The 27,812-nt window shown below is 38.3% G+C and overlaps 1 protein-coding gene across 1 annotated transcript in view; it reads right to left on the minus strand.

Annotated features, from left to right (window-relative positions):
- The window catches only part of LOC102828454 (chromosome unknown open reading frame, human C10orf76), a 263,323-nt gene that overhangs the window by 105,659 nt on the left and 129,852 nt on the right, over positions 1 to 27,812 (minus strand). The window contains exons 21-23 of the mRNA XM_006831279.1: positions 18,660 to 18,742; positions 17,584 to 17,710; positions 4,997 to 5,072 (exon numbers count right to left, since the gene is read on the minus strand). Coding sequence (XP_006831342.1) covers positions 4,997 to 5,072; positions 17,584 to 17,710; positions 18,660 to 18,742 — 286 coding nt within the window. The remainder of the gene's footprint in view (positions 1 to 4,996; positions 5,073 to 17,583; positions 17,711 to 18,659; positions 18,743 to 27,812) is intronic.

Raw genomic sequence — 27,812 nt, forward strand, 5'->3', positions numbered from 1 at the left:
TGGACTTACTGGTCTGAAAGAGACTGGGGAAACCTGAGACTGTGACACTCAGCCACCCTCCCTTCGGGTCTGGAATGGAACTCACTCTTGGGGCCCAATTTTCAACCAACTGATGGATAGGCATATGGGGGTTGGAGGTGTTACAATATTAGTGAGGTATGTTCACCATGGAAGGGTCAACCATTCAAGATCAAATGGGCAACATTTATCTGGGACAAGGTGCAGAGGGGTTAGGAAGGAGGGTGTAATGGAAATAGGAACCATAGGGAGGAAGTGGGATAACTGTCCGAAGGGGATTACAATCTGAAATAAACTGTGTGACTTTTGGATGTAAAATTGATGATCTGTACTGTAAACCTTCATTTAATTCACAATAAAAACTTCCAAAAGAAAAAATAAAAAGGTAATATAATTCTTCTGAATTTTTTTACACCCACTTATAGGAGCTCTGGTAGCGTAGTGGTTACGAATCGGGCTGCAAACCACAAGGTCAACAGTTCGAAACTACCAGCTGCTCTGCGGGAGAAAGATGAGGTGTTCTGCTCCTGTAAAGATTTACAGTCTCTGAAACCCTATTCAGGGTCACTATGGGTTGGAACCGACTCGATGGCACTTAACAACAACAACAATAGGTAACAAATAATTTGCCTTTTCAACATTCTTCGTATGTATAATTCAGTAACATTTATTTTATTTATCATGTGGATAATTAATCATAGAGTTAAAAGTATTTATCTACCTTAAGAAAATTACAGATCCAGAGAAAAACCTATTTGCAGTTATTCAGCTACTATTTCTCTCTGAGCAATAAGAGAATAGGATTTTGAAGCTGGTGCTAATAAAATGCTCATTGAGTAAAAAGCATTAAAACGTTAACTTGAAGAGATTCATTAAGGGCCTCAAATCACTTACCTTGAAATTGCTGCGTAGATGAAGTTCAAATTTTAGTCTAACTTTTAATTTTCTCCTTTGACTAATTAGGTTAGTAGTCAGCAGACTTCTTCCTAACATACAGGTCTCACTGAGGTGGTCAGCTAAGTGACAGCACAAAATAGTTTGCATAAAAGTCTCCAAAGAAACCTTCTCAAATGTATTCCTTCTTGTCCTGCATATGATCCCTCAGAGTATTCTACACCTCTGCGGACCATTAGACTTACAGAAGCAGCTGAAACAACAATTCTGCCTCCAATTGGAATCTTAAAGGTGAGGCAATAATATTTTATCTTTCTTATGGCAAAGCTATGGAACAACCCTCTTGAGGGAAAGAAAATCATACAGCTCTCTCTATGTTGATGACATTAGATGTTTTAACAAAAATAGCAGTTTCTATTATTTATAATGTTTATATTATATATTATATTATTATTTATAATAGTTATACTGCTAATAATATTTTCTATTATTATTTTTCTATTATTTCTAAGCAGCAGCATTTTAAGAGTCTTGCTGAATGATTAAACAGGAAGAGAGATAAATTGTTTAGACACAAATAACTTTGACAATTAAAAATGGGCATGACTAGGCCAAGGAAGACAAGTGAAAAGCAAACAGACTGGCATTTGAACAAATTTAGGCTTCCAAGCATCTTTTCATTTCCATTGTCACAATTTTAGCTCCAAAGAAAAGAAAGATCTGCAGTTTCTCTGCTGCCTTTTACCTGCTGGGAGACACTATTTTAGGACAATCATTAGATGCACTGCACACTAGAAGATCCCAAAGACACCAATTGTAGCCATCATCAATTAGCAAACCAGTGTGGGAGGCCCTCCCAATGACAGGGAATCTGTAAATTTCACTTGCAATCTAATTCTTTCCCCTGGCTCTCAAAGACAATAAGGCAGGAGAGGCAGCTCACCCAAGAGTTGGTTCACTGTGTCTTAGAAATCCTTTCTAGGTGTCAGATCTGCACAAATAATCTTTATGAACTACAGAAGTAAATGCTGCATACCATCATAATTTTAATATTAGGTCTTTCCATATTCTATCCTTGATAATCAACTTGGTGGCCAGTAGTTAAATATCCTATAATATCCCTGGGAGATTCCACAGGTCAGATTTTCTTGTTTTCTACACCATCCAAGGTTAACAGTTCTTGGTGAGGCAAAGGATCTGAAGGCACCATTCATTACTATTGACCCAAGAGAATGCAGATGCAGACTTCTCAGGCATACCACTTTTTAGCCCTCCACTCAGAGAATGCTGAAACTGAGGAGAAAATTAACTCCCTGGGCTACCATAATCCAAAGTCATCAAGGTCCACCTACCAAGGACACAAAATATCTTTTTAAGTTAAGTGTAACACTTTAATTTGTGTAGAAGGGAAAGATAAAGAGAGGTACTTAGGGAACAATCTAAAGAAGTCTCAAACTGCTAAACCACTAACCCTATGCAAGACATAAGAAACCTGAAGATTACAACTATTATTTGACCAGTATTTTATGGTTTACTAAGTTCTTTCCTGGAGTTTGGTGTGGTGCTATGTATGGGTTAATACGCTGGACTTTTGCAAAGTTGCTTTGAAAAGCAAGCAGTTCAAGTTCACCAGCCACTCCTTGGAAACCCTACACAGGGTCGCTATGGGTCGGAATTTACTCGACGGCACTTAACGACAACAGTAACAAGTGCTCTCACATACATTACATTATATAATCCTCACAACTACTACCCTGGGACATGGTTGATATCACCATCACCCCATTTTATAGATGGGGGAAAAGAGGCACAGATCAGTAACTTGTTCAAGGTCACATAGTAAATGTTAGAGACAAAAATAATGTAATTTCTGTGAGTCAAATTTCTTTTCAGTAAATCATGCTGCATTTTCTGTTTACTTCCAAGGCAGCCATTGATGCAGCTCTATAGAAGGAAGCATGGTGTTGTGAAGGAAAGAAGTACAAACTTGGAATTAGAAGACCAGAGGTTAACTCTCAATATTGCCACTCAAATGTGTATTTTTAAAAAGCACATATTAGTTAACTACTTTACAGAGTTATGGTGATTAAGATATTATACATGCAAGAGCAGCACAGGTTTGACACTAAGTAAAAATTAAGGTTGTCATTTTTGCTAGTTGCTGTCAAGCTTATTCTGACTCATGGTGACCCCGATATGGGTAGAGTAGAACTGCTTCATAGGGTTAGCAAGGCTGTGACCTTTTGGAAGCAGATCACCAGGCCTTCTTCCAAGGTAAAAAGGAAACTTCTGCAGGCTTATCATCATTAATATTTTCCCCCTTATCTGGCCTTAGGGTGATTAGTGGCATTCAAAGACACCCATCCAGTAATAGTGTGAGCAAACTCACTAGGTCTTTGATGCTTTCAATGTATACTCCATGTCTAATTCACTGAAACCAGTAATGATTATGTGACCATTCTTGACAGTGTATTTACTAGAAAAGTTTGAGGAATGAAAATGAAGGTATAGACAGAATTTTGTAAAGAGAAAGGAAAGGTACAGTAACAGGTATCTGCTGTTTAAGGTTCAGCCCAGTCCTTTCTGTTATTCAGAATAAGTAGAAGCCAAGAGGTTAAATTAGCTGCTTGATACGCCTGGGAAGAATAAGGACAGCAGCCAAGGCAGAAACCACTGAAGAGAAAAGCAACAAAATAGGAGCTAAAGCAAGCACAAAGGAATGTGATCAAGGAAACAGGTCCCAGATGACAAGGAACTGCCTGGAAAGCCTAAGTAAATACATGAATAAATAAACACAATATAAATTATACCCATATGCACTTCATACTCTGGCCCAGAATCTGGTGCCTCATTCAAACACCCACATTTGTCATACTGCCCTTGGGTCACAAAGGGATATTTGGGAGAAGGCAGTTTGTAATTCCTGATTCTCAGAGAAAATCACATTTATCATAAGACCTCACACAGAATCTGGCTTATTTGCTAGGTGCAGATACGCATTTATTTGTAAGATTTATAAAATTGTCTTGCTGTAAAATGTCTCTGGGGACAGGTAAGGCAGACCAACTTTCAATGCAATCTTGTTAGCACATCTCACCCCCATGCTCTCTCATTTCAGCCCTCCCCTCACACATATTTCACACTTTTCCTTTTGTTCCCAGATGTTTTAACACTGTAGTAAATCACTACAGAAATAGGACAGTTTATCTTTAAAAAAAGGGAAAAAGACATAGAAACAAACACCGCGTCTTCACATCCTAGCTCTGTCACACATCAAAATCTATACCAAGTTGTAAATGTGCTTTACTATTACTGTGAATGTCTGGCAAAGCTTACATCTGGAGCTAAATCAAGTTCCCCATCTGTTGGGTTTGCCTCTTTTTCTCAATGTTAATTTTTAAATTGTTTGCAAGAACAATTTAATAACTGTTGAGGAAACTAGAAATCACTGGCACAAAGGGAGTGAAGAATTTAAGAAAAAGTCAGACTAGATTTCATAATACTGAAAGCCACTTTCTCTTCTCCATCTACAAAGAACTCACTCCTATGAGTGAGTAGTGTTTCCTCAAGACCCCATCACTTCCATGTCGGACACAATTTTATCCAGTACATATAGCACTCTGTTAATTGCCTTGCTATTTCATAAAGAAGCAAAAGTACTTAACCCCATGGGTTTCCTTTGCTTCTGTTTGCCACAAATAGAAATAGCCTCGTAAAGCAAAATGTCAAAGTGCCAGATCCCCATGAGTCACTCTTTAAATCATGGAGAATAGCAGAATGAAAATTCAGAGAAAAGCTTTCAGATGGCCTATTCACAGAAAATACTTCAGCACCAAAAATGCCTGAAAAGACTATCACTTGGTAAGAAAATTCATAGAACAGCAGTACTTTGAGCTTCTTTCAATATGACAAAAGAGAAGTCTCATGTAATCCTGCTTTACTTGATCAAGTATGACAATTTCTTCCACTCCCACAGACATGGGCTTAAAATAGTAGTGGTGCACAACACACTCCACCTAAAAGGGTACAATAAACCTCACGATGAGCCAGAGAACTCTGAAAGAGATAAATTCTCATTCCTTACCTGATATTAACCAATGCATGGGTCACCTTGCTAGCTGCTTCTTTCCACTGGCCTGCATTGGTAGAAAGTCTCAGGACTGAAAGGAAGGAAAGAACACAGATCTGTCAGGACCCCTACTATAAAACCCAAATACAAACAATGAAGACACATCTCAGAACAGCACTACTAGAATAACCACAAAGAATCTGTGTCAATTATCTGTTAAAAACAACCTCGGTGTTTATGGTTTCATTGACATTCCAGTTAAGTAGCTCAATAACATGTTTAATGCCTCTGTTTTACCTCAAAGTTCACTGTATAGTGCCTAGTGTCTTAAAAGATTTCAAGTGGCCATCCAAGACACAACTGGTCTTTATTCACCTGGAGCAAAAGAAGTCAAGTCAGAAACAGGAAGAGGATGTGGAATGTGTGAGTAATTGTCTCTATGAGGTCCGGCCTCCTTTACATGAGAGCAGAAGAACTGGATGGTGTTTATCTACCAATCCTGAACGCTTTCATCAAAGATTCCATACAAGAATCCTGATCCTGATCAAAATGGGGAACATGAACAGAATTTCAAATTTTCATAGACTTTAGACTTCCTGGAGCCATGAAGGATGGATAAAGCCCTGAAACTATTGCCCAGAGATTATCTTTAAACCATAAACCAAATATTAATCCCCTGAAGTCATCGTAAAACTATACAATAGTTTAGCTTAACTGGTTAAAAAAAAGGTCTGCCTTGAGCATTTTGCTCTTCTAAGAACTATCTGTAAGGGATCAAACTGACAACAGCAACTCAAAAGATTAGGTAAGAAACTTAGGGGGCAGTAGGTTTATGCTATGTGAAGAAGGTGAAAATAGATGCAAAACTTGAACATAATCAATGTCACTGAATTGTACATGTGGAAACTGTTACATTGGTACATGTTTTGCTGTGCATGTTCTCAACAACAATCAAATTCAGTCCCTCTGACTTAACTGTGTGACCTACAACATCAATCCATAGGAATTTCTCTTCTCTAGCCAAGATTTTTCTCTTTTCCAAGCTCAACCATAGGAGAAGTGTTGGAATAAAGAAATGAACTCTTATATCAGCCTGTAAGCTTCAGGAACACACATCCAAGTAACTCAGTTATTTCAGAAAATAATCAAAACAGCACAAGTGCTCCTTGAAAGAGCAAGCACATGGTAGGTACACCAAATATATTTTCATATTGCATGAATAGCTAATAACAGCTGAATATGTGGACACTTTTTATGTGCTGGGCACTGGACAAAAACAGGATATGTGCAATACAGTACACAGATGAGGAAACAAGTAACGGATTGAAGTCATTCACACAAGTTGTAGGTGCTGCTGGGATTTCAACCCGAAGAGGACAACTTTAGAACCTGTTCTTACATGAAGTAATAGCTAAGAGCTGCACTCTGAAACCCATTGTCAGGGTATAAGTTCAGTCCCTGCCACTTATTAGAAAATAATAACCGATACTTACATGAAATGATTATTGTGATAACCCTGCACAGGGTTTCCGAGGCTGTAAATCTTTATGGGAGCAGAAAGCCTCATCTTTCTCCCACAGTACGGCAGGTAATTTCGAACTGCTAGTCTTGAGGTTAGCAGCCACTACCAGAGCTCTGGTAGTGTAGTGGTTACGAATCGGGCTGCGAACCTTAAGGTCAGCAGTTCGAAACTACCAGCCGCTCCGCGGGAGAAAGATGAAGCTTTCTACTCCCTTACGGATTTACACCCTCGGAAACCCTGTATAGGGTCGCTATGGGTCGGAACCGACTCGACGGCACTTAACAACAACAACGCTACCAGAGCTCCTTTAACTATAAGCTATTAGCTATTATCTATTACCTGTTACAGGATTTCAGAGACGGTAAATCTTTACAGGAACAGAAAAGTCTCATCTTTCTCCCGTGGAGTTTGAACTGCCAACCTTTAGGTCATCCTAGAGCACCACCAGTGCTCCAAGTATTGTTGTCATCATTGTTGTTGTTAATAAGTGCAATCTAGTGACCCTGTAAAGGTTTCCAAGGAGCAGCTGTTGGGTTTCAACTATCGAACTTGTAGTGCCACACAAGGACTCCAGCAACACTCCAAGTATTAGCTATAAATTTTAATAGACTGCCTCCCAAATGAATCAATAAATGTATATGAAACGCTCTCAGAAAAAGAAAAATGTGGCCCAGATTCCCTAAATGACACTGAGAAATGCGTGCCTGATTTGCATAGAAGCTTCATATCTAAGCACCAATACTACCTACTCCTGGTCCAGGATTCCTCTAACAAGAAGAGCAATGGCAGCAGCTCCATCAAAGGGAGGAACTATGGCTGAAACGGAGAAAAGAAAACTCACCGGGCTGCTCTGCATCTGTTCTCACAATGCCTCATTTTCATAAATTCATGCAATCTTATGAAAGAAAAGATACGATGGAAACCTTAATGAAACATTATCAGGGAGATGCTTTTCTCATTTTTAAGATTTAGTGCAAGGGAACCTGTCTACAGGATGAATTCACTATATGTGCAAATTTATCCATGTAACGAGCAAAATGTTTCAGCAGACCAGACAATTTTTTCAATTCAATTGTGAAATCTCTTTAGGTGCACTGGTTGGTCATTAGATCCTCTACTAGATCTTAAGTTCTCTGATGGTAAGAACCTAAACATTTATAGAATTGAACGGAATTTTTCTCTCCCCACACCTTTAGAGAGGTGTTTAACTCTCTCCAGGGATTACTTCTCTATAGCATCCTGTCACCTTTGTTCTTTAGTGAATATGTACCCAGGTGATCACATCACTGCATTTTCTTTGGAAACACCATAAACATTTCTACTCTAAGCTACTAAATTCAAACACACAATTATTTACAAGTGTCCTAAAGGCCTCAAATGAAAGCAATCACTTATGAAGCAAACTATGGTAAGCAAAAACATTATGCTGCCATGACTTAAGAAAATTGCAGAAAAGTAGGAAAATGTTTTATGTTACTGTAAGTTAGAAAAACACAAAATAGAAGGCTACTATAGTTGCAGGTATGCAAAAACATGCATGCATATGGGATAATATACAATGCAAACAGTGGTAGTATGAAAATGGAAAGAATGTAAGATTTTTATGTATCTTTTTCTAATACTTTTTCTTTAATATTGGTCATTATCTTTATTTTTTTAATTAAAAAAAAAGTTCAAAACATGATGTCATTAATGGTTCAAAGGACAAATATTTAACAATTGCACCACCAGAGCAGCGTCAATGCATTAGTGTTGCCACAGTAGGTGTTAGATGCCACCCAGTCAGCTCTGAATCACAGTGCTCCTATGTACAAGAGAACAAAGCACTGGCCAATCCTGTGCCATCCCCACAAACGTTGTAAACCCACTGTTTGCAGCCACTGTGGCAATTCATTTCATTGAGGGTTTTCCTCTTTTGGAAGCATTATGTCCTTCTCCAGGGAATGGTCTCTCCTGATAACATACCCAAAGGCCATGAGACAATGTCTCACTATCCTAATTACTGAGAAGCATTCTGTCTATACTTTTTATACAAAAGATTTGTTTGTTCTTCTGACAATCCATGGTAATTTCAACATTCTTGGCCAACACCAAAATTCAAAGGCATCATTCTTCTCCTGTCTTCTTTATTCGATGTCCAGCTTTCCAATGCAGATAAGGCAACTGAAAATACCATGGCTTGGATCAGGTGCACCTTAGACCTCAAAGTGCTATCTTTGCCTTTTAACACTTTCAAGAGGTCTTTGGCAACAGATTTGTTCAATGCAATACATCATTTAATTTTTTGACTGCTGCTTCCAGGAGCTCAAAGTGAAATAAAATACTAGACACCTTGAATCTTTTCTCATTTATCATCATGTTGTTTATTGGTCCATGATGTTGTTCATTGTGAGGATTTTTATTTTCTTTACGTTGAGGTGTAATCCATACTGAAGCTTGCAGTCTTTGAACTTCATTTCATCAGTAGTTGTTTCCAGGCCTTTTAGCTTACAGCAACCAAGACTGTATCATTTTAATATTGTAGGCTATTAATGAGGCTTCCTCCAAGCCTATGCCGTAATTCTTCCAATCAGTTTCTTGTGTTATTTGTTCAGTGTATAGATTGAATAAATATGGTGAATAGACACAACCTTGATGCACACCCTTTCTGATTTCATACCAGTCAGCATTTCTTTATTATGTTTGAATGACTGCCTCTTGGTACAAGTTCTGCATGAGTACAATTAAGTGTTCTGAAATTTCTATTCTTCGCAATGTTATCCATAGTTTGTTAGGACCCAAACAGTCGAATGCCATTGAATACTCAATAAAACACAAATAAACATCTTTCTGGGACTCTCTGCTATCAGCTAAGATCCATCTAACACCAACAATGGCAACCCTCTTTTCATGTTCTCTTCTGAATGTTGCTTCAATATATGGTGGCTCCATCAATGTACTGCTGCAGCCATTTAAAAAAACGATCTTCAGCAAAATTTCACATGTGTGTGATATTAATGATGTTGGTTGATTGCTGTTATTGCTGAGTACCATGGAGTCGGTTCCAACTCATAGTGACCCTACACAGGGTTTCCTACGCTGTAAATCTTGATGGGAGCAGAAAGCCTCATCTTTCTCCCATGGAACAACTGGTAGTTTGATAGTCTCCACATTATATTGGATCACTTTTTAAAAACTTTTTATTGTGAACTGCGTGAAGGTTTACAGAACAGATAGATCATCAGTTTCCTGTTTAAGAAATCATACACTTTGTTTCATCTTCCCTCAGTGTAACAGCACCTATCCCACTGCCTCCCTGTGTTTCCTGTTTCCATTCATCTTTTCCCACCATCCTGAATATTGTCCTTAGGTAAATGCTGCCTTTATAATCTCAAATGGCTGACCATTCTATGGTATGGGTACTTCACTAGTGCTGTTGTCTCCCATATTTTCCTATTTACTGCTCGGATGAAAATTGAGCCATAGGGTGGCTTCTAGACTGAAGGGTGACCAAGGGCCATCACCTTAGGTTTCATTAGTCTCTATCTGATTAGTATGCTTTGTCTATTTTATCATTTTGAGTTTTGCTTCACATTTCCTCCCACTCTATCCAGGACATTCTAAAGTGAGGGTCACCTCTCTGGAAAGGATACAAATATAGACCTCTTTCAGTCAGCAATCTTCCAAATTTCTTGATAGATGAGTGAGTGTTTCCAGCACTGCATCAGTTTACTGAAACATTTCAAACTGTATTTCATCAATTGCTGGAGCCTTGTTTTTAGCCATTGACTTCAGTGCAACTTGGACTTTTATTTCAATACCATTGGTTTTTGCTTTTCTTTTTTTGACTTCTATTGTGAACTTACTAAAAGTTTACAAACAAGATCATCCATTTTACATGCAACAAATCATACTTTGTTTTTTCTCAATGACTGCAATCCCCTCCAAGCAATATCAGATATTTCACTTATTGTGGTTCCTATTTTCATTCCACCCTTCTTAACTTTGTCCTTAGGTAAATGTTGCCCTTTTGATTTTGAATAACTGACCATTCTGTGATCATACTTACTAGTGTTGCTGTCCCCTCATATACCTACCTATATACTACTTGACTGAAAATTGGACCACATGAATAAGTTCCTTTCCATACCTGAAATGTGATTGAGGGTCAAAGTTTCAGGTTCCTCCAGTCTTTTTTTAAGCAGTAAGCCGGTCTATTTTTAAAATTTTGAGTTTTATTCCACATTTTTCCCACTCTCTCCAGGACCTTCTAATGTGATTCCTTTCACAGAAGTTGGTAGTGATAACCAGGCACCATCTAGTTCTTCTGGTCTCAGAGTCGTGGACACTGGTGTTCACATGCTCCATTAGTTCACTGGACTAATTCATTCCAAGCATCTTCAATTCTCATCACTCTTCTTTCTTCCACACATGGACAGACAATAGTTGCACATTAGATGGGTGCTCATGAGCTTTTAAGATCCCAGATGCTACTTGCCAAAGTAGGATCCTGTGGACTACCTTATGCCAATAGACCATGGTGTCCCGAGACTAATGGTCCTGAGCCTCCAGGTCCAGCGACTCATTGCTTTAAGATGCTTGATAATATCTAAGAAGTTTTCAACATTTTTTTCACTGTACACCTACCAATGGTTCTTTTTTGATCATATGCTACCCCTTGAAAAAGATGAACATCAACTAATTCTTCGTACAGTGACTCCCATTTTAAAAAAGTATTTCTCTCATTTAAAAAAAAATTCTTCCTGTGCTATTCAATATTTTGCCTATTGTTGTTGTTAAATGCCATCGAGTCGTTTCCAACTCGTAGCGACCCTGTATAGGGTATTCAAGGAGCAACTGGTGAGTTTGAATGCCCAACCTTGTGGTTCACAGTCCAGTACTGATCCTACAATGCCACGCCAGGAGTCCTACTTTGCTTACAGAATCCTTGAATATTCCCTAAAGCTTGAATTTCTTTTTCAGTTCTTTCAGCTTGAGAAATGCTGAGCATGTTCTTTTCTTTTGGTTTTCTAACTCCAGGAATTTAAACATTTCATCATAATATTTTATTTTGTCTTCTTTAGCTGCCCTTTGAAATTTCAGTTCAGCATTTTTACTTTATCATTTCTTCCAGTCATTTGAGCTGCTCTACATTCAAAAAAGCAAGTTTCGGAGTCTCTCCTGACATCCATTTTGGTCTTTTCTTTCTTTTTAATAACCTTTTGCTTTCTTCATGTGCAATGTTCTTGATGCCATCCCATAACTTTTCTGGTCTTCAGTCATTAGTGTTTAAGGCATCAAATCTGTTCTTGAGATGGTCTCTAAATTCAGATGAAACATACTCAAGGTCATATTTTGGCTCTCATGGACTTATTTTTAATTTTTTTCCACTTCAGCCTGAACATGCACACAAGCAATTGATGGTCTGTTCCAAAGTCACCTCTGGCCTAGTTTTGGCTGATGATATTGAGGCAGGTCATTAGAACAGAACAGGGGTATACTGCAGGGTATACTGCAGGACAGGTTTGTATCAGGGTTGTATCCTTCTTCCATACTTATTCAATCTCTATGCTGAGCAAATATGAGAAGCTGGAGTATATAAAGAAGAATGTGTCACCAGGATTGGAAGAAGGCTCATTAACAACCTGTGATATGCAAATGGCAAAACCTTACTTGCTAGAGTCGAAGAAGACTTGAAGTACTTACTAATGAATATCAGAGAATGGATTGCATCTCAATGTAAAGTAAACAAAAATCCTCACAACTGGACCAATAAATAACAGCATGATAAAGAGAGAAAAGATTGAAGTTGTCAAATACTTCATTTTGTTTTAATTCAAAATAAATGCTCATGGAAGCAGCAGTCAAGAAATCAAGTGACACAATGCATTAGGTAAATCTCATATGCATTTGAAAGCTGGACAATGAATAAGAAAGAAAGAAGAAAAACTGATTATATGAATTACAGTGTTGGCAAAGAATACTGAAAGTACCATACATAGACTACCAGAAAAACACTCAAATCTGTCTTGGAAGAAGAATAATCAGAATGCTCACTTAGAAGTGAGAATGGCAAATCTTCATTTCACATACTTTGGTCAAGGTGACAGGTGGGCCCAGTCCCCTAGTGTAGGGTATCATGATTGATAATGTGGAGGGTCAGCAAAAAAGAAGACCCTCAATGAGATGAACTGACACAGTGCCAACAACAATGGGCTCAAACATAACAACTGTGAAGACAGTACAGAATCAGGTAGTGTTTTGTTCTGTTTTGTTTGGTGTTGCTATGAGTCAGAACCAACTCAACAGCACCTACCAATAAGAACAATATCAGATGTTATAATGATGAAAATCAGAAAACTTTTCCCTTGAGATCAGAAAAGAGTCAAGTAACCTACTAATTTAATAAAGTCCTGGAAGGCCTAGCCAGTGCAATATGCCACGAAAAAAAAAGAAAAGGCATATGGATTAGAAATGAAGCACTCTTATTCACCAACATGATTATTTATAAAGACAATCTCAAAACGGCTGCAGAAAGCTACTAAAACAAGTCTAACAAGTGAGTATGGCAAGGTCACATGATACAAGGTCATATAAAATCAGTAGTGCTTTCATATATCATAAATAAACAACTTAAAACTGAAATTTTTATATACTTATGGTAACACAAAAAGGTGACATACTGGTGAGAACTACAAAACGCTGAAGAGAAAATCAAAGATTCAGTAAATAGCGAGATACAGTCTGTTCATGGATTGTAAAATGCCTTTTTATAAAGATGTCAATTTTCCCAAAAATCATCTATAGATTTATTACAACCCAAATCAAAATTCCAGTAGGCTTTTATTTTTTTAAATAAAAGCATATAGTAAAATTTACATGAACTAATCTGGAATCTGGAGGATATTATGCTGAGTGAATTAAATTAATCCCCAAAGGAAAAATATTGTATGATACTAGTTGTATAAAAAGTTAAGAATAGATTTACACACAGAAAGCAACATTCTTTTATGGTTACTAGGTATAGGAAAGGGAGGAAGGGAATCATTAGATTATTAGCTATGTTAATTCTGGTGAAGGGAAAGGTAACATACAACATAGGGGAAGTCAGCACATGTGACCAAGGTAAATGAAGACACTGAGAGGTATGCAAGAATGGGATAATACACAGGGTTAGCGAGAAGGAGATATGTGGAAAAAGAGAGAAAAAAGGCCAATCATCAAAAAATCCCTTGAGCACTCCTTGGGAATAACTCAAGAACAGATGTGGGTAGACTTAGTGGTTGGCAGGAGGGCAGCAGTAAAAAAGAAAACAGCCTGTGGAAAAGTTGGAGACAGAGCAACAATATGGCTTTCTGAGTCCTACTGCCACCCCTTCTTCTGCCCTCTCCATGAGAAAGTGTCTCTCCTGCCTCCAGGTGGACCCTTCTGGTCCCTAGGGCTAAGGGTGTGGGCTGAAGTCACCCACAAATCAGAGTCCTGAAGGGGGGGCCAGAGGCAATGCTCTTGCTTGCTGCTAGCACACTCCTGGCTTGCTATATCACCCTTATATAACAGTTTCTGTGGTGGCCTTGGAGGTCCAGGACCCTGGCACCAAGGAAACCCTGTTTTCCAGAGCCATAAAAGCCCTACTTCCGTAAATATTATTATATACAACCCTGCAACAACAGTGATCTGAAAGTAGAAACATGGACATATACATAAGATGAACAGGTATGGAAGGGCGATAAAGTAAAAAAAAAATTTAATTTAAATTTTCTTATTTATTTATTTTATATTGAAACTTTTTTTTTTTTTTTGAGATAACTGTAGATTCATGGGCAATTGTCAAAAAGAACACAGAGATCTCATGTACCCTTTACCTAATTTTCCACAGTGGTAACATCCTATAAGACCATAGTATACAGAATTACAGCCAATATGTTGGCACAGATACCGTCAGAATATAGAACATCCCCCATTAACATTCCCATCATCACATGAAGCTTTCATATTACCCTATTGTGGACATATCCACTTTCCTCCAGCCTGAACTTTTCCCTTAAACTTTGACAGTCACTAGCATGTTTTGTAGTTTATAATTAAAAAAAAAAAACAACTATGTGATTTTGCCCCCCTAATTTTCTTAACATTTATGCTCTATAAGTGAAGTTGTAGAACATGTAAACTTTTGGTATTGACTTTTTTTCACTCAACATGATTCCCTTGGAATTCATCCAAGTTATATGAATTAGGGATTCCTTCTTACTTGTATTTCTATTATAGAGATGAAACTACCACAGTTTGTCTATGATTAGACAGCCATTCATCATGGAAGGACATATAGGTTGTCTCGAGTTCTGGGTTATGATGAATTAAACTGCTATAAATATGCACATACAGGATTATGTGTTAACATAGTTTTTACTTCTCTGGGATAAATGCTTAAGAGTACACCATGGGCAATTGGCATAATGTAGTCCACAAATACAATGTTCTACATCTTACTTTTTGAGTAGCTACTGGGATCTTAAGAGCTCATGAACAGCCATTTAAGAAACAACTATTGGTCTCTGCTTGTCCACAGGGAAGAAGAGTGGTGAAAACTAAAGACACTTGTAATTAATTATTCCAGTAAACTAATGAAACACGTGAACATCTGTCTCCATAACCAGAAGACCAGAAGAACTAGACAGTCCCCGACTACCATTCCAACTCTTTTGTAAGGGATTAGAAGGACCTTGATGGAGTAGGAGAAAATGTGGAATCTTTTCAAAATTATAAAAAAGACCAGGGTTACTGGTAAGAAAGAGACTGCAGGAACTTGGGACAATGGCTCTCAGCTACCCTTCAGGTCTGGAACTGAATTCACCTGTACGCATCAATTTTCAGCCAAGTATAAGATTAGTATATAGGGGAAACAACAACACTAGTAAAGTACACTCACATGGAATGGTCAATCACTCAAGATCGACAGCATTTACCTAAGCACAAAGTTCAGTAGGATTGGGAAGGAAGGTTGAATGGAGATTAAGAATCACAGAGAGGAAGTGGGACAACTGATGTTACATGGAGGGGATTACAATCACTGGAGTGAAACAAAGTGTATGATTTATTGATGTAAAACTGAAGTTCTGCTCCATAAACCTTTACTCAAGTCACAATTAAACTTTTATATGGTATCCCACTGGGTATCACAGAGACTCAAGTCTTCCCTGAGGCCACATGACCCTGGCACAGGGTTTCTGAAGCTGCAAATCTTTACAGGAGCAGAAAGCCTCATCTTTCTCCCCCAGAACAGCTGGTAGTTTCAAACTGCTGACCTCTACAGGTTAGCAGCCCAAACTGTAACCACTACCTTACCAGAGCTCCTTACCTTGTAAATAAGCCCTCAATAAATTCCTACACCACCATTCTGGAGCTGAAAACCTCTCTCTCTACTCTCTCGGCCCCTTTCATATTTGGAGTCATTGGTCTGTGTCCAGATACACTGTAATATGTATGAGCGAGCAGAGAAATAGAAAGAATGAGTCCTTGCAGATATTGTTGAGCAAGTGATCACAATAATACAAAATTTTCATTCCTTTACAGTTCTTATGAAGTGAGATACTTTTCTTATTAGGAAAAGTGTAACTCAGAATGTTCTGATATGAAGAGGCTTCAAAAAGTTCAGGGAAAAATAGAATGGAAAGGTAATAGAATTTTCATAAACCTTTTGAAGCCCCCTCATATTTGCAGTTGAAAACATCCTACTCACACAAGCCCCTACACCAATGTCTAAGATATTATATTATCAAGCTGTAGATGCTATCACTATTAAGTGCTGTTGAGTCAGTTCTAACTTAATAGTGACCCTGGACAGAGTTTCCAAAGACTGGCTGGTGGGTTTGAATGACCAACCTTGCAGTTAGCAGTCCAACACTTATCCTACAGTGCCACACCAGGACTCTCAAGATATATATGGTTCTCTTAAAAGTTTTCCTTCTGGGCAATTCTTTTTTTCCCCTAGTTTGCTTCTCCTTGTTCTCAGTCCCTTCTACTTTTCTAAGGGTATAGAAGTTCCAAGTATAATGCAGGTTTTTTCACAAGTAGTCTCATCAAAAGGAATGAAACAAAGTAATTTATAGTGACAGAAAACAAGATCAGTGGCTGTCAAGGGATAGAAACAGGGAAGGAGCATAGGTAGAGAGATTCTAAAGGGACACAAGGAAATTTTAAGAGGGGATGAACAGGTTCATTATGCTGATTACAGTTTTACGTGCATAAATATTACAAAACTTTTCCAATTGTGTAATTTAAATATGTGCCATTTATTATATATCAATTACACCTAAAGAAAGCTGATACTTTATATAAATACAATAGTTTTATTGAGTGGCTTTCTACTTCTGTTCAATTTACAAAGGATCTTTTCTCATATTTCAAGGGTACAATTGATTGACTTGGCTCTTCACATAAGCTTAGAAAGATTTAAGACGTCCTTCAGAAATACCATATGTTTCCTATATATAAAATTAAGGAAATTAATGTACAGAGGGGTTACCTAGTTTGCAAAAAAAAAGCAAAACACATGCATTGTTTATGTAACAATACAGTAAATTATGCTTATTATGGTGACAGAGCACTGAAAATTTGCAAGAAAGACTTCTATCTACTGTACTTCCTCTGGTAGATTATTCTAAAAGTACACCAGTTCATTGTTGTTGTCATTGTTAAGGCTCATTAAGATTGCTTAAAAGCCTTTACCTTCTCAAATCACACAATGTTTTTTTTCCCCAACTTGGTATCTCTGGGAACCAGCTCCGTTATTTGCTACTGTCAAATTCCCAAACATGATTTCACTTCTGCCTCACTGATTAAATCCACAAACCTCTCTATTTTTCCCTTTTACAAATATTAACAAGGCCTACAGGGCTGCTAACAGGCTTTCCACTGAGATGAAATCTGAGTTCCTGAAGACAACGAGGCCCACATACACCTGAAAAGAGAAGACTACTACGTTTCTATGCCAAGCAAGGGCACTAACAACTAAAGAAGACTCTTTAGTAGGTTTTTTCCTCTTATATGTCAAAAAACCAGACAGTTGAAGGGGAGAGAGGAGTAAAAAGAAAAGACAGCTTACCCATGGAGTAGAGGTTGTCAAAGCTCTGATGCATGCGGATTATCTCATAGTAGAGTTCATCATAGCTGCTGGGGGTAGGCAAGAACGTGTCGCCATATGTGATAAACATATTAAATAGGTTCACAATCTAGAAAAGGAGCAAAAACCCCATATATAGGCATCAGGCTATGAAGACAAGGGTATAACCAATGGTATGCTGGAGCCAGCTCTTATTGTCTGTCAATAACTGTTAAATTTTCAGAAATTTTGTGTGCTGTTTAACACAGACATTGTTAAAAATGAACTTACAATTAAATGATATTAAAACAAAGATAATACTAAAAATTCATCACTTCCTAATTATTTTTCTACCATTTGCTATTATCTATGCTTATGGGATCAAATTATGTATCAGATCTATAAGGTGCGACTACCATATAATGGTGTGCTGGCTCCACATCTCTCCCCAAATCTGCATTAAAAAATATGACGTTGATAGGTTGAAACTGGCTAGGGGGCATGGAGGCGTAGTTATACCATGGAAATTTGTAGAAAATGCTACAAATTAGAATTTTGCCCTGCACTCCTACTGCCACAGGTGCCCAAGAGCCAGTTGATGAAAATTTACCAAGACATCACTGGGCACTAGAAAATAATTAAAAGGCACAATGAACTTTTTCTACCCCAAATAATCAGCCAGATAACCATGCATCTGTAAACGTCACTAGGACACCAAAACAACCATAATGCAACCACTCATCTGACTGGGGCATCTCTTAAAGGCTTTTCTAATTATCAACATAGAGACTATAGTAGCATAGTATGGTCCCTTCATTGAGACCAAGGCTCTCCACTCATATAGAGATCTGATCTATTACCTCCCTTGCCCGACAACACACTTTCATAAAGGAGAAAGAGTTCCAAGTTTGCCAAAGAAATAGTGAGAGTGGGGAGCACCAAACTAGAGATCCTGATCCAAGAGTAAACATAAGCCTAGTTCCTGTGGTTTAGTCCCCAGTTTCCCAGCTCCTGTTTTAAACCAGTGTACCTTTCGGTGTGGCTTCAGATAAAGAAATATATATTTTTTCATTACTCACCATAAGGGCTAATGTAAAAATGTTGTGTTTGGCCAAAAGTACAGTCTCATTTGACATAAGGAACTTCAGTAAATTGATCAGAGCTTTGAAAAAGAAAAAGAGAAAAAGACATCAACAAACTATTGAAATATAATCAACAAGTTTAATCACTACTTGTCTATATGTTTGTCATACTTTGGGGGCTTGAGTGTTGCTGTGATGTCAGAAGCTATGTCACTAGTATTAATACCAGCATGATGGACAGTATGTAGTGGAGTTTCCAGACTTAAGACTAGGAAGGAGAAGCAGATGACTTCTGAATGAACAGCAGTAGAACACTGCCAAATACAATGCTGAAATATGAACCCCTCAGTTTGGAAAGACACTTAAAATATAACTGGGAAGAGCAACCTCCTCAAGTAGAATAGATTACGATGACACAAATGGAATAAAGTTTTGGGGACCTTCATTTGCCGATGGGACACAATTCAAAATGAGAATTGCTGCAAACATCCATTAATAATTAGAACATGGAATGTACAAACTATGAATCTAGGATAATTGGAAGTTGTAAAAAATGAAATGGAACACATAAAAATTGATATCCTAGGCATTACTGAGCTGAAATGGACTGGTATTGGCCATTTTGAATCTGACAATCATATGGTTTACTAGGCCAGGAATGACAAATTAAAGAGGAATGATGTTGCATTCATCATCAAAAAGAACTATCTTGAAAAACAACTCTGTGATAGGATAACATCCATATGCCTACAAGGAAGACCAATTAATATTATTCAAATGTACACACAAACCACTAAAGCCAGTGATGATGAAATTGAAAGATTCCGCCAACTTCTTCAGTTTGAAAGTGATCAAACATGCAATCAAGATGCATTGATAATTATTGGTGATTGGAATGCAAAGGTTGGACACTAAAAGGAAGGATCAGTAGTTGGAAAATACGGCCTTGGTGATAGAAATGATGCAGGAAATCACACAACAGAATTTTGCAAGGCTAGTGACTTCTTCGGAGCCCTGGTGTGGCGCTGTGGGTTAATGCACCAGATTGCAAAGCCGTTTGAACTGCAAGGTCAGCGGTTCAAGCTCAACAGCTGCTCCTTGGAAACCCTATACAGGGTCGCTATGGGTTAGGATCGACTCAATGGCACTTAACAACAACAACAATGACTTCTTCATTGCAAATAACTTTAAAAATTTTTTAATTATAATTTGGATGAAGTTCACAAAGCAAATTAGTTTCCCATTCAACAATTTACACACATTTTATTTCATGACATTGGTTGCGATTCCCTCAAAGTAACAGCCTTTATTCCCCCTTCCTCCCTGGAATTCCTGTTTCCTTTAGTCTTTTTCTGTCCCTTCTTATCTCCTGAGCTTTACTTTTGGACAAATGCTGCTCTTTTGGTCTCTTACAGTTGATTGTACTGAGAAGTACATTCCTCCCTGATGGTGGTATTCATTTTATAGGTATGTGTATTGTTTGGCTGAAAGTCAATCCCTGGGAGTGGGCTCAGTTACTGACTTGAAGGTTAACTAAGAGCCATTGTCTTGGGGGTTCCACCAGTCTTTATTAGACTAATAAGTCTGGTTGTTTTTATTATTTTGAATTTTGTTCTACATTTTCTCCCCTCACTCTTTGCTCAGGACCTTCTACTATGATCCTGAACAGAGTGGTAGTTGGGCACCATCCAGGTCTTCTGGTATCAGTGTAATGTAGGTCCTTTAGTCCTTTAGACTAATTGTTGCCTTGAGTCTTTGATATTCTTCACTCTTCTTTGCTCCAGACATGGAGAGACCAACAGTTTCATCTTAAGTGGCACTTGTCAGCTATTATCACCTCAGCTGTTACTCATCAAAGTTGTTGTTTACAACAAAACAAGAAATGCTATCCAGTCCTATGCCATCCTCACAATTGTTCCTATGTTTGAGCCCATTATTGAAGCCACTATGTCAATCCATATTGTTGACGATCTTCTTTTTCACGGATCTTCTATTTTATCAAGCATAATGTCCTTCTCCAGGCACTGGTCACTCCTGACAACATGTCCAAAATATGTGAGATGAAGTCCCATCATCTTTGCTTTTCTAAGGAGCATTCTGATGGTACTGCTTCCAAGACAGATTTGTTCGTTTTTCTTATGTTGTTATTACGTGCCGTGGAGTCGGTTTTGACTCATAGCGACCCTGTACAGGGTTTCCGAGGCTGTAAATCTTTACAGGAGCAGAAAGCCTCATCTTTCTCCCACAGAACAGCTGGTAGTTTCAAACTGCTGACCTTGCATTTCACAGCCCAATTTCTTATAGTTCATAGTATATTCAATATTCTTCACCACCATCTTAATTCAAACACATAAATTGTCTTCAATTTTCCTTATTCATTGCCTGGTTTTTCATGCATATGAGGTGATTGAAAATACCATGGGTCAGATGGCAAATAACTTTTTTAAACAACAAAAAAAGTGACAATCACAAGGACCTTACAAGATGGAATACAAAGAAATCACACTGACTACATCTGTGGAAAGAGACAGTAGAAAAGCTCCATATCATCAATCTAAAAAAGGCCAGGGGCAGACTGTGGAACCATCAATTGCACATATGCAAGTTCAGGCTGAGGCTGAAGAAAATTAAAACAAGCCCAAGAGAGCCAAAATATGACCTTGAACATACCTCACCTGAATTAAGAGGCCATCTCAAGAACAGATTTGACGCATTAGACTCTAAGGACCTAAGACCAGAAGAGTTGTGGGATGACATCAAAAACATCATTCAAAAAGCAAGTAAATGGTAATTTAAAAGACAGGAAATCAAGAAAAGACCAAAATGGATGTTTGAAGAGATTCTGAAACTTGCTCTCCAGCACAGAGATGGTAAAAGCAAGTGGAAGAAATGAGGAAGTAAAAAACATAACAGAAAATTTCAAAGGGCAGCTAGAGAAGACAAAGTCAAGTTATTGTAATGAAATGTGCGAGGACCTAGAGTCAAAAAATCAGAAAGGAAAAACACACTTAGCATTTCTCAAGCTGAAAGAACTAAGGGAGAAATTCAAGCCCAGACTTGCAATACTGAAGGATTCCATGGGCAAAATATTGAATGATGCAAGACATATAAAAACAAGATGAAAGGTATACACAGAGTCACTTTATCAAAAAGAAATGGTCGATGTTAAACCACTGCAAGAAGTTGCTTATGACCAAGAACCAATGGTACTGAAAGAAGTCCAAACTGCACTGAAGGTATTGGCAAAAAACAGCTCCAAGAATTGACCAAAATACAAATTCACTGGAGGTACTCTCTCCTCATCTATGCCAAGAAATTTGGAAGACCTGGCCAACCGATTACAAGAAATGCACATTTTTGTCCATTCCAAAGAGAGGTGATTCAACAGAATGAGAAAGCATCAAACAATATCATTAATATCACATTTTGTAAAATTTTATTGAGGATAATTTAAAAAAAGGCTACAACAGTACATCAATAAGGGACTACCAGAAATTTAAGCCAGGTTTAGAAGAGGATGTGGACTGAGAGATCTCATTGCTGATGTCAGGTGAATCTTGGCTGAAAGCAGAGAATATCAGAAAGTTGTTTTACATGCGCTCTCCAGACTATACAAAGGCTTTCGACTGTGTGGATGACAAATTATAGTAACACAGCAAAGAATGGGTATTCTAGGACACTTGATTGTGCTCAGGAGGAACCTGTACATAGACCAAGAGATGGTTGTTTGAACAAAATGAAGGGATACTGAATGGTTTTAAATCAGGAAAGGTGTGCGCCAGGGCTTTATTTTTTCATTACACTTATTCAATATGTATGCTGAAAAAATAATCCAAGAAGAAAGATTATGTGAAGATTGTGGCATCAGGACTGAAGGAAGACTCATTAACAACCTGTGATATGCAGATGATATGACTTTGCTTGCTGAATGTGAAGAGGACTTAAAATAGTTATTGATGAAGATCAAAGACCACAGTCTTCATAGGGGTTGCACCTCATGATAAAACAAAAATCCTCACCACTGGACTGATAAATAATATCAAGATAAATGGAGGAAAGATTGATGCTGTCAAAGACTTTATTTTGCTTGGCTCTACAATCAACACTCATGGAAGCAGCAGTCAAGATACCAAACAACATGTTGCATTACGCAAATCTCTTGCATAAGACTTCTTTAAAGTGCTCAAGAGCAAAGATAATCAGTTTGAGGAGTCATGTGCACCTGATCCAAATCATGGTATTTTCAATAGTCTCATATACATTAGAAAGTTGGACAATGAATACAGAAGACTATAGAAGAATAGGTGCATTTGAGTTATGGTGTTGGAGAAGAATATGGAAAGTACTATGGACTTTCCAGAAGAACAAACAAATCTATGTTGGAAGAAATACAGCCAGAATGCGCCTTAGAAACCAGGATGGTGAGACTTTGTCTCTCATACTTTGAATATGTTATCAGAAGGGACCAGTCCCTGGAGAAGAATATTATGCTGCAAGGTCGGCGGTTCAAGCTCACCAGCTGCTCCTCGGAAACCCTATATAGGGTCATTATTGGTCGGAATCTTCTTGACAGTACTTAACAACAAGCAACAAACTGGAGGGTCAGTGAAAACTAGTAAGGCTCCCAATGAGATGGATTGGCATAGTGGCAGTAGCAATGGGCCCAGGCATAACAACAATTGTGAGGATGGTGCAGAGCCAGGCACTGTTTTGTTCTGTTGTTCATATAGTCGCTATGAATTGGAGCTAACTTGAGGGCACCTACCAACAAAAAGGCTAAATGAAAGCAGGCTAGTTTTATAGAAATCCAGGTAGGCCTAGATTGAGTGCCAGCTGCCAAGGACTTTTTTCAAAAAACAATTAAGACAAAGGCAAGAAATGACTGGCTTACAAGCTTTTAAGAGGAAACCTAGATCCAGAGGGCCTGGAGGAAGGTAGAATCTCCAGTGAGTAGTATTCAATCTGACTAGCCGGGGCTGATGCAATGAAATGCAAACGGGTCTCTTGTGATACAATAGTGAATAATTGTTATCAGGACTAATTGTGAGGGTCAGAAATGTAAAGGTAGACTTTTATAGCAAGGAGGGGAATGATTAACTTTTCAGTCTAGGAGCAGAGGTCCCTAGGACCATCAAGGGAGAAGAGCAGAGACCGGGACCCTACCCAGAGAAGCAGTGATGCCTGAAATGGAGCTAGAGATGATGACGTGGAGCGATGGAGCAGCTGGAGACTTTAGATCCAGAAAGGGAGAGCGACTGTGGGCTGAAGACCTGAGAGGTATGGGGAAAGGATTGCATGGAGGGGATTGTAACCATGGCCATGAGACGATATACGGTAGAATGAATGTAAAACTAATGTTCTCCCATGTAAACTAACACATAATTCACAATAAAACATTTAAGAAAAAAAAAAAAATTAAGGTCCTAGAGTTAGTTGCTTAGGGCCTGTGATCTTAAAAGCTTACAGGTGGACATCCAAAGTCTGCCAATTGTTCTCTATTTGCTTGGAACAACAGAGGGAAAAGGAAGAGTCAAGCAAAGGAGGAGAAAATGGAATGTATGGCAAATTGCATCTATGAACAACTCTCTCCTCTGCTGTGATGCTAGAACTGATGGTGCCTGGTTAGCATCACTGAACATTTTGATCAAAGATTTCATAGATGAATTCTAATCAAAAGGGGGAAAATGCTGAACAGAATTTCACATTCTCATGGACTTCAGACTTCCTGGAGTCATGGAGGGTGAAAGAATCCCTGAAATTATGGCCTTGAGATAATCTTTAAAATTTAAACTAAAAATATTCCCTAGATTCTTCGTAAAACCAAACAGTAGTTTAACTAAACTAGTAAAAATTGTCTGCCTTGAGGATTATGCTCTTTTAAGGATTACCTTTTGGGGATCAAATGGACAACAGCAACTTGAGAATTTCGATAGGAGCCTTAAGGGACAATGAGTTTATGTTAATGAAGAAGGAGCAACTCAGAAAAGGAAGGTGAGAATGTTTGCACAACTCGATGAATGCAATCAATGTTACTCAATTGTCTATGTAGAAGCAGCAGAATCAGTACTGTTTTACTGTGTATGTTCTCAAAAACAATGAATACAATGAATTTTAAAAAGAAAGGGAAAAAAAGGCAGGTATGTTTGAAGAATGCACTGACTTTCCCAAGAAAAGTTTCCTCTTTTCTGCCATAGGTTTTTTAAAAAGTCTTTCTGCCACTTCATTATAGCAATTAAACTCAGAAATCTGACTATAAAACTGACATCTTAGTGCTCCAAATTTACTCCCACATGGTGATTTCCTCATCAAATGTGCTTAATTTACAAGTCAAAATGAGGGTCTCCCTCCTACCCTAAGCTGCTAGCATCTCATGTCACCAAGCTTCAGTCAAGCATCAGCTTCAAACATCGTTGCTAAGAGAGACATCTATGAATTCTAACTGGTCACAGATGTGTCAGCTATACTGGACAACTTACAATTGGGCTTCAGCTCTGAGTGGGAGGAAAATTCACAATGAGAAAAAGCCCTTAACTCTTCCAGCTATTCAAACAAAAGTACAGCCTGCTCTATCTATTCTTTCTCATCAGAGACATTTACCAAAAAGGTTCCTTCTCTGCCTGGCCATTCTTAACGAGAGAAGAAATCGCTAAAATCCAAGCAATCCAAGTAAAGAGACTCACTCACTGCCAAGTTCCGAGGTTAACAGTACAGCTTTAGAGACATTTCTGCAAATAAAATTTTAGTCACTAAAGAAGTTATCAGATGCCTGTTCTCTTTTACCCAGGCCACGTGTCCATGAAATAAATCCTGCTTCTGTGTCCAGCTCTCCTTCTTGATGATAAACTATAAAGAAGGGGTTTAACTGCTGCACGCAATCTGGAGTTCTTCTGTCTCCTCCACTTTAATCCTCCCCTTTCATGGACCCAAGAAAAGGTTTGACCTTTTCTAGATTCTCTCTGCTTCTCTATCGACAGATACGATAACCATGTTCTCATGCTGTCTGAGGTTTATGTGAAGATTACTACTCTCAGAGAATAGATGTGAGCTTTGATTTGGAACAGCAGGGAATGATGAGTAGGAGTATGACTCTCCAGACACTGGCTGCCGACCACACAACACTTTTCACTCTCCATCATCTAAAGCACAGGTACTGTAAAGAAACAGCAGGCAAGGGAAGTACAAGAGCTTGGCTTCAAGTACATTCTGTTTCTAAAGCCTGAATCTCCTTCCTCAAATACCAAAAAAAAAAAAGAAAGAAGGAAATGCCTTCCTAGGGATGAAGGAGGCAGACATCCTCACATGAATGCTTTACCCCTGTCCCGACTTCAGATTTCTGTGGTCCCATAGGGAAACGCAAGTGACAACCAGCCAGCCCTTTTGAAGCTGCTTGTTAACAAGCAATCTGTTGGACTGCAAACAAAAGTAGCACTATGTGAACCCATTTTGAATCACATAACCTGTTTACCTCCTACCAGGAGCATAGAGAACAAAGGAGACTAGTTAAAACCTACATAAATATGACTAACCCCAGTCCAAGCCGGCTTTCTTAAATGAAGATCATCTGGTTGAGTTATTTAATGGCTGCCCAGCTGCCCCCCAATCACAAGCTTAGACTAACTTTATTAATGGTAAACCACCTGACAATCACACTGTATCAACTCACTGAAGTCAAGAGAAGGGGATGAAAGCCTAAGTGACACTCGGCAAAATGTAATGGCTGGAGGGAAAAAAACAGCTTTTGCTCACATCCAGTCAACACGCACAGGCTTTTGGTCCCCAGCACAGAGATGCAGCCTCAGCAAGGACTGCGTGGTAATTAAGGGGCAGAAAACCTGAGAAAAAGAAGTAGGAACAATGATTTATTACTCCTTTGCTAGACTACAGCTAGTCTTGATCTTTGGGATTCAGAATCAGGGATGACAAAGTGATAAGTACAAGGGGAGGAAGAGAGTACTTCTGGCACAGACCAACTGCTACAGACATCAACAGAGCAGAGCCAAACAGTATTGAGAACAATCCAGAATGGCAATTTTCTGAAAGACAATACCAGGGAGGAACTGCATTCTGCCCTTGATAATTCACAAGACTCAAGAAAAAGAAACAGCCAGTGTTTTCTCACCCAGAAGTTGTAAATCTCTGGAGGGAGTTGAACAGGCAGCCCAAATGTAACTTGGCTTTCACAAGCCTCTGACATCAGAGAACACAATTCCTTTCCAAGAGACAATGCCACAAATAGCTTGTAAAACAGTGCTTTTTTCCCTTCACCACCACCTTGACTTGTTCTATCAACTGTTCTATATCCCATATACCACTACATGCGCATTTTCTTCTATCTACTGATTTGATAAAATATGAGTTCAAAGTCTGAGGCTTTGAGCTAAATTGACTATAAATCTTTACAACGAGAAATCTCTAGAGGTCATTTAATCCAATTCCCACATTTTTAGATATGATACTCTGCCCTCCCCCAAAACAGCTTAGTGACTAATATGGGACTAAATACTTGTCTCCCATTTAGTGTTCTTTCTACCAATTCTGTTAACATAAAATTAAACAAAGGTAGTTAATTTTTTTTTTTTTTTTAAAGGGAGGCTAGGGGTAAACTTAGGTATAAATGGTATGCTTAGATTTGTTTCCTATACTGTTACTTCTCTAGACTCTGGTTTATAACTTTCTCCATTTACTGGCTGCTCATGGTTATTTTCATGCATTTGGTTCCCTTTTTCTTTTGGTCCTCGGTTACTTATTAGACTACAGTTGTTTAATACTTCATTAATACCTAACTATTCACTCTCAACACTAAAAGACTCCCAGTAGTTTTTCTCTGTACAAGCCACCTCAGCAGGTCCTGTCATCTTCTACATCTGCTTTCATCTCTGTTTTTCACATCTCGCCTCTCACATACCTCTCCCTTTCTTTCTCTGTCTCTGCTTACTCTTCAGTACCTTTTAAAAGCACAGCACATAACTGTCTACTAAAACTTACCCTAATTTCCTCACTCAGAGTTGCCTCCTTCACAATTCTGTACCAGGCACAGAATGTAACTGGATGTGGACTTTAAAAGGAGTGAAGACCCTCTTTCTTTATGCAAAACTGGAATGACTACTACAACAACAAAGACACCCCAAAAACATGATTATAAAAAATTAC

Source organism: Chrysochloris asiatica, unplaced genomic scaffold, assembly GCF_000296735.1.
Source record: "Chrysochloris asiatica unplaced genomic scaffold, ChrAsi1.0 scaffold00003, whole genome shotgun sequence".
NCBI classification, from domain to species: domain Eukaryota; kingdom Metazoa; phylum Chordata; class Mammalia; order Afrosoricida; family Chrysochloridae; genus Chrysochloris; species Chrysochloris asiatica.